The following is a 16,304-nucleotide window of genomic DNA, read 5'->3' on the forward strand; positions in this document are numbered from 1 at the left end:
ATTTGATAATTAAAAATGTGTATACTAAAAAAGGAAATAATGGTGGATATACTTTCTATTACTATTTGAATTTAGTTAAATCACTTTAAAATTGTCAATAAAGTGCCCTATAATGGAGAATTATGAAAGGATCAGGATCCAGCTAAAAGGGATATTTTTTTTTTCTTTTTGCTGTTAAAAATTTGATTTATGAAAAACTGACAGGCACACTGGCATTGGATCCTATGTGAACCCACTATTTTAAGCGCTACCATGTCCCAGATAGTAAGGAGCCTTAGAAGGGAAAAAAATGCCTCCTAGGGTATACAAAGTCCAGCTCCACGCCTCTCCCAGAATCTGTCCCCACCTCTTTCCAGCCGCCATCCGCGGCCTCCTGCCAGGCTGTCCCTATGACGCGTTCTTACTGACCCTGGTGAGGCTGTGGCTCCCCATGAAACGCCTGCAGTGCGCTTTCGCCACGTTCCCCACGCCGCACGCCCAGGGAGTCCTCGAGCCGCAGCCAAGGCCCGCACTACTCTCACGCCCCCGCCCCCGCGCCCGCCCCTTCTCCTCTGGCCGGAGGCGGACCCGGAGCGCCACTCGCCCTTCCCTCCACGGAAGAACATAGCCTATTTCATGCCCTGGGGAGGGGGCTGAGAATCGCCAGGAGGAGTCCAGATGCTCCCCAACTTTGCTCCCTGTGTTTCTCTGCCACCTGATCCCCCACGAGCGCTAGGTCACAGGAGCAGGTCTCACAGTGGCCACAATCCCCCAAAGCTCTGCTGCGTGTAAACTCGCCTTTCCAGGAAGGCAACGGAGCTAGACCCTGGGACGCTAAACCCCACACCCAGGCGGCAGCTCTGGTCACGCGCACACATCCATTAGCCACAGGGACCCAGTGCTCATGCGCAGAGTCGGGCGCCTGCTGCAGCCTCGAGAAATCTCTGAGCGGCTTCGACTTCTGCGAGGTTCGCAGGGAGTTGGGCAGCTGTTGGGTTGGTGTTCCAGGGGAGACTTGGTGCGCGCGGACAAGCTGCCTTGCGCAATACCAAGGCTGTGCAACCTGGGCCTCCAGGACCGGGAAAGCCTCGTCCCCCAGGAAAATTCCCCAGGAATCTTGCACTTTGCAAAAAAAAAATAAGAATTGCCCTTATCCGACTTTAGCAGTAGAAACTTCTTTCCTGGAATTTACTACCCTCCCACAGAAGCTAGTGGAGAATATAATTCAGCAGCCCATGCAGCAACCCGTGTGCCTGCCATGGTTTCAGAGTGTGGCAGCACGTCTCCCCAAGGGGAAACCTAGGAGAAGGAAGGGAAGTACCCTGTCCAGATGAAAAGAAAAAAGGCAGTTCGCAGATTCCCTCCTCCTCTCGTCTTCCGACTCTGTCTCACGCGATAAAACCATACTGTTAGACTTGATTCCTAATGCCCAAGGAGTTGAATGAAGTCAGTCACAGAGATAACGCTGACAAGATTTGAAGAAATTGCTCCTCATACAACTTGAGAGAGTTGTTAACATTATCAATCCTCTACTTTTGTCAGCAGCTTAATTACATGCAAAATGGTTTTGTGTTAAGGGCTTCCATTTTAAAATTTATATTCAAAATAAATCTATGTAAATTTATTTCATATGTTTCTCCCTTCCACCCCCTCCCCCCCATTAAAAAATGTATGTAATGAGACGCTGGAAATTAGCTTCAGTTACTTATGGTTTCTGGTCTTTAATGGTTTTCAATGCAGTCGCCTTTTTTTTTTCTTTTTTCTTTTTTTTGCAGTCTACTTTTGATTTAAGGGGCTCTTTAAAACATAAAAGACTGGAAAAATATTTAGTAGTGTATTTTAAGAAACGTAAATATTTTCGTACATTGTAAACTAGTAATCTCAGTCCTAGCACTGTCTCCAATGGAAATAATTCCAAAGAAGGGAACATGGATAGGAAGATAAGCTTTAATAGTGGAAAAATGAAAACAACATGGTACCCCAAAGTAGAGAATGTCTGAGTGAATTAGAGTATCATGTAGCCAATCAATACAATTGATATCCAAGATACATGACTCTAAGGACGCGGAAGCAGCATAAGCCCAGGGTAAAGGAGAAAAGGGTCTGCCTCCTGAGGCCAATCCTGGGAAGTGATTAGTGTATCCTTTATATTCCATCGAAGGAACTGGGGCTATGGTTAAGCAGTGTGAACATTCTTCTGCTTCTAAGTGGCTGGGTACGAATTGGAGTCTACTACTTCTTTTCCGCTCTGCTACTAAGACATCAATGGAAATAGTAAATATATTCAGGCAGAAGTTGGCAAATATTTCTCTTTATTGTTTGTAGAGGGCAGAATAATAACTTAAAAACCTTAGTAATAACTTTCATTGATTAAGTACTCACATTTTCTCAAGATTTGAAACTCAGAAGTCAGAAGGAGGTAAGGACGTGAATATTAGAATATGTGTGAGAGAGTGAATATGCAAATAGACAATAGCCAGACCATATATGAAAACAGAACTCTGACCGAAAATCTCTGCAGCAGTTGGCCCAGAATGGTCAAAATCTGGTCAATGACTGCCAATTTCCCAATATTTCACCCCTCCCTCCTACTGTTTCAAACTCAGCACCAACCAGAGAAGGCCAAATATGCTCTTCAAACTAGTCATGTAAGTCTCACCACTTCTAATTAGCCAATCTCCAGGTTGCACATGCCAACAACCTCCAATCAGAGCATACATGAGTCTTCCCTCTTTTTTTAATCAGAGCATACCTGAGTCTTCCCTTTTTTTAAACTATTAAAGCTTTCCTACTTTCCTGCTTGTCTTTGAGTCTCTGTCAAATATAAGTGATGATGGCTGAGTCCCTTGCTATAGAATCTCTGCGTGAATAGCCTCTGTTTAGTCTCATTTGGGTTATCTTTAGTTCAACGGTTCTTAGACAACCAGCAAGATTTGATTACATTGCCTATAACTGCAGACCCCAATTTCAACCAGGTGTGGTTCCCACAGAGACTTCTTGTGCCTTGCTTTTAGGGGCTGGTTGAGTTCTTGCTGACACAGTAAATCATCGCTGGGTCTGAACTCTCCTATCTTTGTGTTGAGCTCCTAGGTTATTTATTCTTAGTTTGGAATCTGGGTTTTGTCACTGATTCCCATTTGTTTGGCATCCTTGGTGGAATCAGGCCATTCTTTGTCATCCATTCTTCCTCTCTTTTGTACCTTCATTTTGTGTTGCACTATCAAAAAGTGTTGTTTGTCGTAGAAGGAGAATCACAAAGTAGAACACAGGCACAGGTCCTATAAGCCTGTTGTTCAAGCTGGCAACATTGACTAGTGAATTCACCAGATTGGTATCCATTTGGACAAACTTTGCTGAGGGTCACCAGTAAAACTGATTGAGGTCTCAATTTTTTGTCCTGAAAGCTTGGCTTTGAGTGTTCTCTCTGGTTTTCCACCTGGCAGAGGACTGAGAGAGGGGTGCGGATTGTAGGATCTGTATTTGGAGGTAGTCAACCATCAGGTGGGGGCCCAGCACACGAACTGCCCAAGCATCACTTTCAACTGACTGTTGGCAGCTCTCATGGGGTCATCTAAATCCAAGTCTTCTCCTTCTCCAGGAAAAACTACTGCTTCTTATATGTACTCTTTTACACACTAGTGAAAAAAAGCACTCATGGTACAAAAATGAAGCTAAATGCCTTCCAGGCAGAGAGAACACCATGTGTGAGAGCCCTGAGGTTACAAATGGTTTGGCTCGTTTGAGGAACTGAAAGCCATTTAGTGTGGCAGAAGCACAGTGAGTGGGGGCAGAATGCCTTAAAGATATACTTAGAACATAGATCATGGAGAAGCTTAAAGGACTTGCTAAGGATTTTCAATTTTGCTCCATGAGGAAACAATGTGGAGTTTTAAGCAAGGAGAGTGACACAACTTGATTTATGTTTTGAAAGAAATATCTACGTAAGAATTGTTTGAAAGGTTTCTTCTCTCAGATAGCCAGAGCCTGGTTCTATAAGATGAGCAGACATCAAGAGCTCAATGACTTATTTGAAAACTACCCCAATCTAGCTCTATCTCCTCTGTCTTCTCTTGGGGACATGTATTACATGGCTTGGGGTAGCTGGTCCATGTCACAACAGGCTAAGCATTAAGACTTTGACTTGTAGGCTGTGTAGATCTATTGGCGAGTGTTCATCAGTTTTTACAAAGTTAACGCTGGCAGCAGTGTGGAGGATGGATGAGAGTGAGTGGTGAAAGTTGAGGCTCAGTGATCATTTAGAAACCTGTTGTAATCATTTAAGGAAGAAACAAAAGCCTGAACTAAGGCAATAGAAGTGGCAGACAAGGATATAAACAGAAGAGATGGCGGCAACTCATTAGAGGTGGAAGGTAATAACCTTTCTATATGTTTGTATACCTCTCAGACAAATGTAGAACTCCTAGGCTCTGATGAGTGGTCCCACAGGACAGAGGTCATCTCTCCAAAGAGGAGGGGACAGAATCCTGATGGAAGTGAGTTCAAGGTAGAATGTGAGAAGAAACACTGGAGACAATCATTCTGCACAACTCTGTCAAGCAATTTTGTGCTAAGAGAAAGGGAGATGTAGGCAGTAGCTGCAGGTTTCGTTTGTTGTTTTTAGCATTGGAAAATTACAGTTCATATTGAGTAAAGGAAAAAAAAAGATTGTGTTGGAGTCAGAGAGGGGAGACTTGATGGAGCAATATCCTTAAGAAGTCTAGAGGTAATGATCTGTTTCTTAAGTGGAGAGACTGACCTACTCAGGAGCAGGGACATTTCATCCACAGTAACAGGAAAGAAGGAAAATGATGGGCAAGGTGCAGGGAAGTGGGTCAGTGTGGTCCTCAAGCCTGTGCAAGTTCCTTCCTGGTTGCCTTTCTCTTCAGTGAAATACAACGCAAGGTCATCAGAGTAGGAGTCAGGTAAATAGAGAAGTTCCTTCCTGGTTGCCTTTCTCTTCAGTGAAATACAACGCAAGGTCATCAGAGTAGGAGTCAGGTAAATAGAGAAGGTAGGAAATAGTGATCCACAGGGGGAGGAGTGTAAATGGACCGGTGAACTATCATTATAACCAAATATCATTTAAGCTCAGCAGAGGAAATTTTTCATGAAATGCATGTACATCAGGCATTTCCAGTGACTAAACTAGCACTTACTAATCATTATTGTAAATGAAACTTTGAAAGATCATCTAGTACACAATTGCCATTATTCAGAAATGCTTTACTTTAAAGAGAAAGAGGGAAACCTTTAAATGGCATTTAGTACTAATATTTTAATTTTACTTTTTTCAACCTACACAGACCAGAAGTATCCAGGAAGTGTCCTGAGAGATGAAAGTGAATGTCCCAATAGAGTTCAAGTCACTTCTGATGGATGGATGGATGAATGAAAGAATTAATAGATAAATGCACTTGGAGAAGTCACTATTTTAAAAGGAAACTTATAAAGAAAAGTAATAATTTTGATGTTGGAATATCATCTTGTAATTTTGCTATTATTAGTTTTTAATGTTCACAATTAGGACCTAATTCTAGTCTTTTTAAAATTTATAGGACATAGTAAAATATATTCCTTAATTTGGAAAAGGAATGATCTATTTTCAATTAATTCAAAGAAACTATTCTAACAAGAGAGATATGATCTTTAGGTTAGTGAGATTTCTATTCCTGTACTTCCCAAGGATAGTTTCCTTATACTAAACTTTTATGAGAATTTTGCATACAAATATTAATGTTAATTGAAGAAAGAGGAAAACTGATGAGGAAAGAGGAAAGGAAAATATTCACCATAAACAAATGTGAAAATTTAACCACTTATAACTTTAAGCACACAAACTTTCCTGTCACATTCAGAGGGGTTTTTTTTCCTTCGTAAATTTTGCTTGTATACTCTCACAGTTGATGTTAATTTCTATTTATAAATTTCTATTTTCTGTTTTCATTTCTGAGAATAGGAATATTATGAAGAGTATTGAAAACAAGCCCTGATTTGTAGTTCTTGCCAATTTCCGTCATGAAAATACTCCCATTTCTGATTTCAAGCCTCCAACAGTTTCAGAATATCTAGTAACGGGTCCCTAGGTATGACATGAGTCAAGTCCAGCCTACTGCTATTTTAATGGTGTTTAAAGTGAAGGCACAGTGACTATTTAGAAAGCCATAGTAGTAATCTAGGCAAGAGATAGACTAAATTAAGGTAGTAGAAAGAGGAGAGACAGGTTCCAAACAGAAGAGATAGGAGGGAGCTCATGAGTAAATAACCCTTTCACATGTCTTTATATCCCTCATATGGATGTTGGATTACTGTGTTCTGTTGGCTTGTTCTGTTGGGTAAAAGGGATACTTCCCTAAATGGAGTGGATATTTCCTTTCTCAGTCATCCAAATGAAGAATACATCTTGGAATACAAAATGGAGAATTGAGTTGCGGGTCTTTATTAAGAGGTAGAGGCAATTCAGTGGTCTCTTGGACTTGGACTCAGGAGCCTTCAGACATGCACTAGGGAAATATTCTCTCAATTAAGTTGTTGAGATTGGCAAAACAAAATAAAACAAAACATCTCTATATGTGTATTTTATTAATTGACATACTAAATATACGTGTGCATGTGTCAGTATACTAATATATGATGTCTATTATAGAATATACAGACATATACAATCTTTTTCAAAGGAAGATATACTAATAGGTGCAAAGAAGTTCTGATACTTTCTTTCCCATCCAGTGGATTATTTTTTGTATGCCTTGAGTGTTATGCACTGTTCTTTGGAGATCTCTGTTCTTAGGAACACTCTGAAGGTAGACTAGGGATTGGCAATGCCACATGGTGACCTCCTCATGGCCAGGAAGCTGCCTTGTGAAGGCATCTATGGAGATGGACTGAGGTCTGTGATTTTGGAAAACAGTCACATTTGGTGGGCGAATTTCCTGCTAAATTTTGTATTATCATTCCCATCTGCCACCCTCAAGTTTCTCATTAAACATTACAGCCTAGTTTTTTACTTCTGGTCCATGGAATTAAGGAAAAGTTCTGTGTTCAAAATTGCATTTAAGTATTCAAAATGTAGATAGAAGCAGAGGTTATTACTCGTATATTTATCCATTAATTTGACAAACATTTACTGAGCACTTAACATGCCAAGTCCTGTTCTGGGAATTGAGAATTAGCCTAGAACAAAGCATTGAAAAATGGCTGCCTTCTCAGAGCTTACATTATGGTGAGAGGAAGAGCACTCCAGAAAAGGGAATCAACAAGGTCAGAGGCTATGAGACAGGAACGTGCTGGGGAACAACAAAGAAACCACTCTAGCTGGAGCAATGTGAGTTTGAGTGAGAGGAAGGACTTGAGGTCAGAGAAGTAAAGGGTGAGGGTGTGGGGGAGTGGGTCACAGATTGTATAGGGCCATATGGTCATTATAAGAAATTTAGCTTTTACTTTGAGGGACTTAGGAAATCATTGGAGAATTTTTAGCAGACAAGTGACGTCATCTGAAGGCACTTTGACTGGATCAGTCAGGCTGCTGGGTTCAGAATAGATTGGAGCAAGGGTGGTGTACAAGCGCAGAAGCATGAAGACCAGTCAGGATTCTACTATAATATGTTAAAGTAAAATAATGCAAATAAGAGAGATGATGTGTGCCTGGACTACACTTATAGCAGTGGTCAAATTCTGTATGTATTTTGGAAGTAGTGCACTTGGGTTTTGCTAACTAATTAGATGGGCTTTTGAGAAAGAGGGAAATCAAGGATGCTGCTCAGACTTTTGACCTGAGCAACATGAAGAATGGAGTTACCTGTTCTTAAGTGAAAAAGACAGTGACAGAGTGGAATATCAGGAGGTCACTTTAGACACGTTAAGGGTGAGATGCCTGTAAAGTGTATAGGCAACTGGATATACCAGTCTGGACTTCAGGACAAGGGACCAGACTGGAACTCCCAATTTTGGAATTGATAGCAGATAGATGGTATTTCAAGTCATAGGACTGAATGAGATCACCCATAAGGGAATATGGATAGGGAAGAAATCAAATAGTGTCTGGATATATTTTATAGTTAGAGTTGACAGGATTTGTTGGCAGTTTAAATGTAAGTGTAAAAGATAAGATTGAAGGATGACTACAAGGATTTTGGGGAAAAAAAATGAAGCTATTGTTGGACTGATCCTGGGGCTCTCCAGTCTTGGAGATACACAGGAATCAGCAAACTAGACTGAGAAGGAATGGTTAGAAAAGAAGGAATCAAACCAGGGAAGTGTACTGTCTTAGAAGCCAAGTGAAGACAGTGTTCCAAGGAGCAAGCAATGGTCCTTGAAACCTGTGTCAAATGCTATTGGACTAATATGAAAACTAAAAAATGACAATTGGATTTCACATGATGGAGATCATGGTCAATTGTACTTAAAGTTGTGACAACTGCGAGACATGGGAACGAAAGGGTAATGATGGGAATTGCTTTAAGTGAGAACAGAAGAAGAAAAATTGTACAGAGAGATTATAAGATCACAGACAATTCTAAGGAGTTTTGCTGTAAAGGAGAGAAATGAGGCAATGGTGGCAGGGCGAAATGTGGTCAATTTTTTTTTGTTATTTGTTTTTAGGATGGACAAATACTGGCATGTATTTATGCTAACGAGAATTAGTCAACAGAGAGGGAAATTTTAAAGACACATGAGAGAGCAGGGGAGAGGGAAGTGCTGAAGCAATGTCCATGGGTAGGCTACAGAGGATGGGTTCTAGTACACAAGAGAAGTGCTGGCCTTTGATACAACATGGATATATCGATATGAACTGCAGAGAAGGTAAAATATTTTTTGTCAAGGTAGGTAGGTGGGTAAATGTTCTGGGAGCCTGTAGAATTTCTTTTCTTATTAATTCTCTTTTCTCAATGGATCAGGAAACCAGGTCATTGGCCAAAAATGAGTTTGAAGAGAGAGAAAATACAAATGGGCAAGGAAAGGGTGAGTGTGAATGGATGAGGGAAATATCTAAGGATTACTGGGAAGTATACCAATCCACTTCCAGTGGGTTTTCATGAACTGAAAGTGACGCAGGATAGCATGTCTTTGTTTTTTCCGTTAGTCACATACAGTGGCTCAGGGCAGACAAGTTTAGATGGGAGTTTTAGATTTAACTAGGGCTGTGGTTTAGGCAGACAAGTAAGAAAAGGAGTGGGGGCAAATGTATTGAAGGTGTCTGCATGAGAATGATGATAGTGATTAACCGTGGAATTCAATCTAGTGAAGTGGGGGAGTGACGACACAGAGTGAGGGGGTCAAGGTCAGTGAAACATGGCAGACCTAATGGACTGTAGGAGCCATGAGGTGGAAGGAGTTTTGGAGTTTTGTGATGAGAGAAAGTGAGCTGGAATACGAGAGGTGGTATTCAAAAGTATGTTTGAAATTGAGATTATGGCGTGACCTCAGTTATTGTTAAAGATGGGGTGTATCGTGTGAACCAGATTGGTGAGAGGCTGAGGGTAGGCTGGAGGGCAAGATCACTGGAGGAGATCCATCCCCACCACGAGGAAGGTAAATCTCAGTGTGCAAGAGTTTAAGCCATTAGGTCTATCTCTGAAGGAGAAGGGGTTATTTGTAAGAAAGTTGGTAGGTTTATACCCCAAGGCTCTGATCTGGTAGGAAGACTGAGAGTGTGGCTGTCAGTCTAAGATCTTAAGTGAGACTCTAGGTCTGGGCGCCCCCAGGTCTGGGTCCCAGTGCAGCTACAGGAGGCCTTGGGCGTTGCCACGCAACCCAAGTCGGTGTGTAGCTCCAGGCAAGAGGCCAAGTTTCTGGTCTTTGGCCCACTTCCTGTCTCTGACCCACTTCCTGTCTCTGGCCGGCTTTGACTCCAGGACTGGGGTGAGGACCTGGCCAGAGGGGCTTATGAACCAGGGGACCAGGACTGAGGAATAGGTGGGGTGCTTAGGAGCCCCAGGGACATCCTAGTCTGAGGGAAGGATTGCCTTCTGTGTCATCATGAAAAAGCTCTGCACCTTCTATAGAAGGAAGGATGAGTCCCACAGCCCCTTCTCAAAGCGTCGGTCAGCCGGGCCGGTACTGTCCGCCCACCGGGCTGGGCTACGACCTTCGAGATAATGATTTAAAGAAACTTCACAAAGCTGCCTCAGTTGGGGATTTAGAGAAGGTGAAGGAGTACCTTCAGCTCAAGAAACATGATGTGAATGTGCAAGACAGAGAATACAGGTGACCAGAGTGAGGAAGGGCAGTGTGGAGGGGAAGCTGGGACCATTGGATCCTCTAACCAGAAACAGGACTTGTTTGGGCTGCCCTGCTGGTTGTCACTCAGGGTTCCCATAGCAGAGGGGTCTGGTAACCATTGGCCTTTATTTTTAAAAATAGGCACAAGGATACTTGAGGGCATTTGTGTCCTCCCTGATCCCCTCTCCTCCTCCCACTGCCTTCATCACTGGACACTCCACCCTTTCCCCATCTTGCTGTTTTTTTTCTTTGATATATATTGTCCCCAGCCACCTAAGATGTGCCATATTACTAATGTACTAATAGGAAAAGAGTAAAAGCGACCTCCCAGAGCAGTGGTTATTCAGATCTTAAAACTTTGACATAGCAAAACAATTAACTTTTTACTGTGGATCTCCTATGAAAATTTGTTTCAATTGCAGAGTATTTTCAAAAAGCCCATCAGCAACCACTTACTGCAAAAACATTAATTTTATATATTAAGAAATAAAGAAGCTATGTATTTGGCATTAATAACAGAAAATATGTACTATGTGTGCCTACCTTAAAATCTTTGGGGGTGTCATAGGGTACAAAAAGCATCATCTTTCATCATAATTGGGTAACTGGAAACTATGGTTAGAAAGACTGTTTGTGTCAGCTTGCTAATAGTTTTACCTCCTCTTTTAACGAAAACAAAGTTGTCATATCTGACTTTTATCCTACACCACGCCATTGAATTACAGACAACCTCAGCATGATGTTGTTCACTGGGTCAATTCTCAGTGTCACCTGGCTGGTGGCATCTTAGCCAAGTGTCTTACTTGTCCTAATGGTAGTATTTGAAATATTGTCTTGTCTTTCAGGACACTTGGTTCACCTGGCATTTCTCCTACTTCTGTGGACACTTCTTTTCAGACTCCTTTGCTGATTTCTCCTCTTCTTCCTGACTGGTAAATATTTGAGGGTTCAGACCTTGAATGATTCTCTCTTTTAATCTTCACTCCCCTGGTGAAGAGAGATGGATTTAAATATCCAAATTCCAATGCCTTCCAGCTTTTTATCTCCAGCTAGACCTGTCTCCTGACCTCTAGACTCATATAGATATAAATGACTTACACTTCCACTTGAATATCTAATAGGCTGTGCTGTGCTGGTAAATGTTTAATAACAGGCTCTTGGACAGGGGGAGAGGAGGAAAGCAAAGGGAGAAGCTCTGCTTTCAAGCTACCAATGTGATGTCAGTGGGCTTGAATAATTCTTAAACACTTAACAATTGTCTTGTGAGAGCCACTGGCTCCATCACGTCGCTGCTTAGGCACCTCAGACATCCCCAAACTGCGGTCCTGTTATTCCTCCTCTCTGCTCTTTCTGTAAATGCCGCATCCCTTAAGTGTTTAGACCAGAAACCCTAAAGTTATTCTTGACTCCTCTAATTCTTTCACATCCTCCATCTGATTTGACAGAAATATTGTTGGCTCTACTGTCAAAATATTTCTAAAATCCAACCATTTCTTGACACTCTCACAGTTACCACCCTAGTCAAAGCCACCATCATGTCTTAACTAGAATTACTGCAGTGGGCTCCTGAGTAGTTTTCCATCTTTTAACCTTTTCGGTTTATTCTCAATAAATCATCTAAAATGTGTCTCAAATGATGTCATTCCTTGCCTTAATAACTTCCACTGGCTTTTCATCTCTTTAGGGGTAAAAGGCAAAGTCCTTCCAGTAGCTCATACAGCCCTACATGACCTTCACTGCCTCTGTGTTATCTCTGTGATCTTACCTCCTGCAGCTCTCCCTTTCATTCATCTCCAGCCACCCTGGCCTCCTTAGTGTTCCACAGAAATGCCAGAAATGTATTTAGGGCCTTTGGACTTGCTGTTCTCTTTGCCTGGAGTGCTTTTCCCCCAAATATCCACATGGTTTGCTCTCTCACTTCCTTCAGGTGTTTATTTAATTGTCACCTCATCAGCGAGAGCTTCCCTGGCTACTCTACCTACAATTGTACCCCTTCTCCTTGCTGACATTTCCTATCCTTCTTCCCTGTCTGATTTTTCTCTTTAGCACTTCACTGTCTGGCGTACTTTGTATTTTAAGGTTTTTGTTTACCTCTTTCGCTAGCATGTATGATCCATAAAAGCAAGTATTTTTGTCTATTTTGTTTGCTGCTATATCCTCATCACCTAGAACTCTGCCTAGCCATAGTAAGTGCTTAATAAATATTTTTTGATAAATGAATGCATACATACATAACTAACTATGATAATTTAAAGATACTATTCAGCAATAAAAGGATATCTTTTATTAATGGAAGGAATGAATTACTGATAGATGCAACAACATAGATGAATCTCGAAGCATCATGGTAAGTGAAAGAAGCCAGATACAAAAGGCTATCTATTGAATGACTCCATTTATATGAAATTCTAGAAAAAGCAAAAGTATGGCAATAGAAAACAAAGTAGTTACCAGGAGGTTCAGATAGGGAGGGAGAAAAGGGGATTGATTGTAAAGGGGCATGAGGAAACATTTGGGAAAATGTTCTTTATCATGATTATAGTGGTTATGTGATTGTATATTGGTCAAAACTCCTAAAATTGTACACTTAAATTTTTTGTATATAAATTATACTTCAATAAAGTTGAATAAGAAATCTCAAACTGCGTATTTGAGTATCTGTGTGTGTGTAGAGAAAGAGAGAGATAAATCTGAAAGGATACATACTAAACCTAAAATCACTATTTCTGAGAACATGAGATTTGGGCAGGGGGCAAAGGTGGAGTGAGAATAGTCATGGGAGACTTCTGCTTTGTGTTGTTTGAATTTTTTAAAAGGTGAATTATAATGTATAGAATGTTCAATAAACTCATTTTAGAAGCATTGTATTAAAGGTCTCTGATACCTCATGTAAATACATGTACATATTAATAATGGCTTTATGGAAATAATATTCTAAATATGTTTTCTAGTGAAAAAATGATACTGAACGTGGAAATTTCTGGTTAGGAGAGAATGAGGGAAACACCATGACAGTTAATGAGCAGGTTGTTCTGGAGGCCATAGTGGCCCAGTAGGAAGAACATTGTTTTGGGAATAAAGATCTAAATTTGAGGTCTGCTCTGCATTTGTATGACGTTGACCCTAACTCTCCTCATCTGTCAAATCAGAGCTATTACTAGATTAGTGTTTTTTACACCAAGATCTGCAAAGCCCTATTGCAGGCTACTTTTTATTAAACAGAGTAGCTCCCTGTTAATGTGCTTTGCTTATTTGGCTTCTATTTATGTTTTTATTTCAAGAGCACTGTGACTAATAAGTTTGAAAATGAATAGGAGATGTTTAATATTTCTTCCAGCTATAAAATTAAATTAGTTCTATGGTTTTTAATAAAAAGTCCTTCAGATCTATATATAGCCTGGTAGGTGAAGGCTCAATTCCAAACTACTACTTTTAGCCACACTACTCAAACCTAGATTAGATCTAAAGTGCCCAGCCTAGAGGTGAGAATAATTAATGATCTAGGGTGAGATAGCTTCGTTGGTGACTTCTTCACCAACCCTGAATTCTGAGTTATCAAGACCCCAACAAAATCGGTTAATACAAAGGGTATTCTCATGATGAGACGTAATGGAAGATTGCAGCTGTGTTCTGGTCCCTGTCTAGCAGAGGACACTTTTCATCTCAGCTTCCATAGTAATGACCAACTCTTGCATCCATCCAAGTCATGCCTTTTGCTAAAGTTCAGTTAGAGATTTCTGGAATCTGACAGTCCTTCACCTGTCCACAATCTATGCTGACAATTCTTTGGTATATGAGAGACTGAGAGACTGGGAGAAATCAGAACTTGAATGAAATAAAATGACACCAGCACTAGGCCTCACAGAGATTTAGAGTTCTTATAAGATAAGTACTATGAGTTAAAAAGTAACAATATAAACTAAAGTCTTAGACTGGGAATATAATACATTGATAAAATAAATGTTATGGATTTTTGAGAAATGGAGTAATATTCTTGGTTTTAAAGTGTTTCTCTAAGATATTTGTAAAGTACATTTTGCATTCAACAGTTCAAAAAATAGAATGGTTTTTGTTTTTGACATTAGGTGAAAAGACATTCATATTGGCCTTGAAGCATTTAAATTATACATGTAAACATTTGCTAAATGGCCATAACAAAGACATCATTCGCTACATACTCCAATTGTGAGTTCCGGAGTTTAAGAACAGTTAAATCTAAAACTTAAAATGAAATCAAGGCAAACGTAAAATCTGTATGTTCTTAAGACATTTTGTCTTTTTAAACTAGAGTTTTTAAATCATTTAAAAGGATGCCAAAAATATTCCAAGTAAAATCTTTATAAGACTGTCTTGAAGGTTTGAGTGATATTGTAAACTTTGTAATGCTTCATGCCTGCTGAAGATAGTTTAGTCCTGTTTTCAGATTTTGTGTAGAAGAACACAGAATCATATTGCTCAATACTTTCTTAGAAAGCTGAAGCTTTCATAGCTATTTTATTTTATTGAATTTGTGACTGATTTCCCATGTTCCTTGGGACATACATACAGATGGGTTCTGAGATTTTTATAAAATATTTCATTGTCACAGTGGGGTTTAGACTTCAACTGTAACAGTGAAATTATCCAGCAGGCATGTAGCAGCCACTTTTGGAAGACCTACTGGGAATTACCCAAATGCCATTTACTTTCCTCAGAGAGAGCAGGGTTTTCTTTGAGGAAGATTTGCCCTGTGCTAACATCTGTTGCCAATCTTCCTCTTTTTCTTTTTTCTTCCCAAAGCCCCAGTATACAGTTGTGTATCATAGTTGTAGAGTTGTAGCTCTTCTATGTGGGATGCCACCTCAGCATGGCTTGATGAGTAGGTCTGCGCCCAGGATCCGAACTGGCGAACCCCAGGCTGGCCGTCAAAGTGGCTTGTGTGAACTTAACCGCTATGCCACTGGGCTGGCCCCCCACTTTTTTTTAATAAATGAAAAAAGAGAACTGGAGTTGAAGGAGAGGTGAATCTAAAGATTGAGTAAAAGCCACTTAAATTCCTTGGATCTAGATTCTTGAGATATGTATAATAATGGATGAAGGAGATAGATCAAAATGTTTGCCAGGATTTGCTAAGCTACTGCAAGCAGTTATTTTAGGTAAGCTTAAAGCCATTTGGCGCTGTGTGTTGGCTTGAGGACTGGAGAAACTTCCTATTACATAAGGAAGTTTATCCTTAAGCCAAATTAATAGATATTAATAAAAAGGCTAATCAGCGCTTTTCCTGTATAAGGATCTCTGAGAAACAAAATTAATTACCAGAAGTTCGCTTGGTAAGGACGGAATCACAGCAAAATAAGGTAGATAATTTTGAGAGATATTTTATCTAGACCATGATGCTTGATGAATCATTTTTGTTCTACAACAAAGTATTCCTTTCCAATGACTGGGAAGTATAGGTTCTTTAAATTGAGGTTTTCTTTTTGATGCAGGATGTTAATTCATCACGGATAACTTTTGGTTCCATTCTATCACCCAAGCTGACCATCATCTTTCTGATTCTAGTCTTTCTTCAGACAGAGAATAATGTAATTGGCTAGGTTTCTGCTTTTTGTATTGTCTTCATATTACAGTCTTGCCTTCCAGAGATTACGTTCAGGAAACCAGATTAGAATTTTCATATTTCCAAATTGTTCAAAACTATTTTTATATTTTCTTGATGTACTCCCATAAATGGTAAGTTATATCATTGTGTATGGATTTTGTTAGTCTAGCTCTTTGAAAGTTAGCTTATTTTCAAGTCCTTGTCGGCCACATTTTTGCTGCTCTTAGTGTCAATAACAGATCTGTTTACATACCCATAAAGTACTTCCAAGGACCTAAAATGAGGTGAGGAAATGGCATCTAAAGTCTCTTGTTTGGGACCTGGACTATCTATACACTCTGTACTGTAAAATTATCTAAAAACAAGGATATAATGATATCATCTTAATAAATAAATACAAGTTTATTGAGGGCCAGTCCAGGCTAAAAACTACAAAGTTTAAATGGAGCTAATTAGTACCTGTCATATTTCATGAATGTGTGCTTAGTTTCTGGGAGGCTACATGGAGTAGAGCTCTTTGAGAAGT

The 16,304-nt window shown here is 40.1% G+C and overlaps 1 protein-coding gene across 1 annotated transcript in view; it reads left to right on the forward strand.

The window, feature by feature from the left end:
* Positions 1-9,954: 9,954 nt before the first annotated feature.
* ANKRD7 (ankyrin repeat domain 7) overlaps positions 9,955-16,304 on the forward strand; it is a 39,411-nt gene continuing 33,061 nt past the window's right edge. The window contains 2 exon segments of the mRNA XM_058534575.1: positions 9,955-10,041; positions 10,043-10,182. Coding sequence (XP_058390558.1) covers positions 9,955-10,041; positions 10,043-10,182 — 227 coding nt within the window.

This window comes from Diceros bicornis, chromosome 3 (genome assembly GCF_020826845.1).
Source record: "Diceros bicornis minor isolate mBicDic1 chromosome 3, mDicBic1.mat.cur, whole genome shotgun sequence".
Taxonomy (NCBI): Eukaryota; Metazoa; Chordata; class Mammalia; order Perissodactyla; family Rhinocerotidae; genus Diceros; species Diceros bicornis.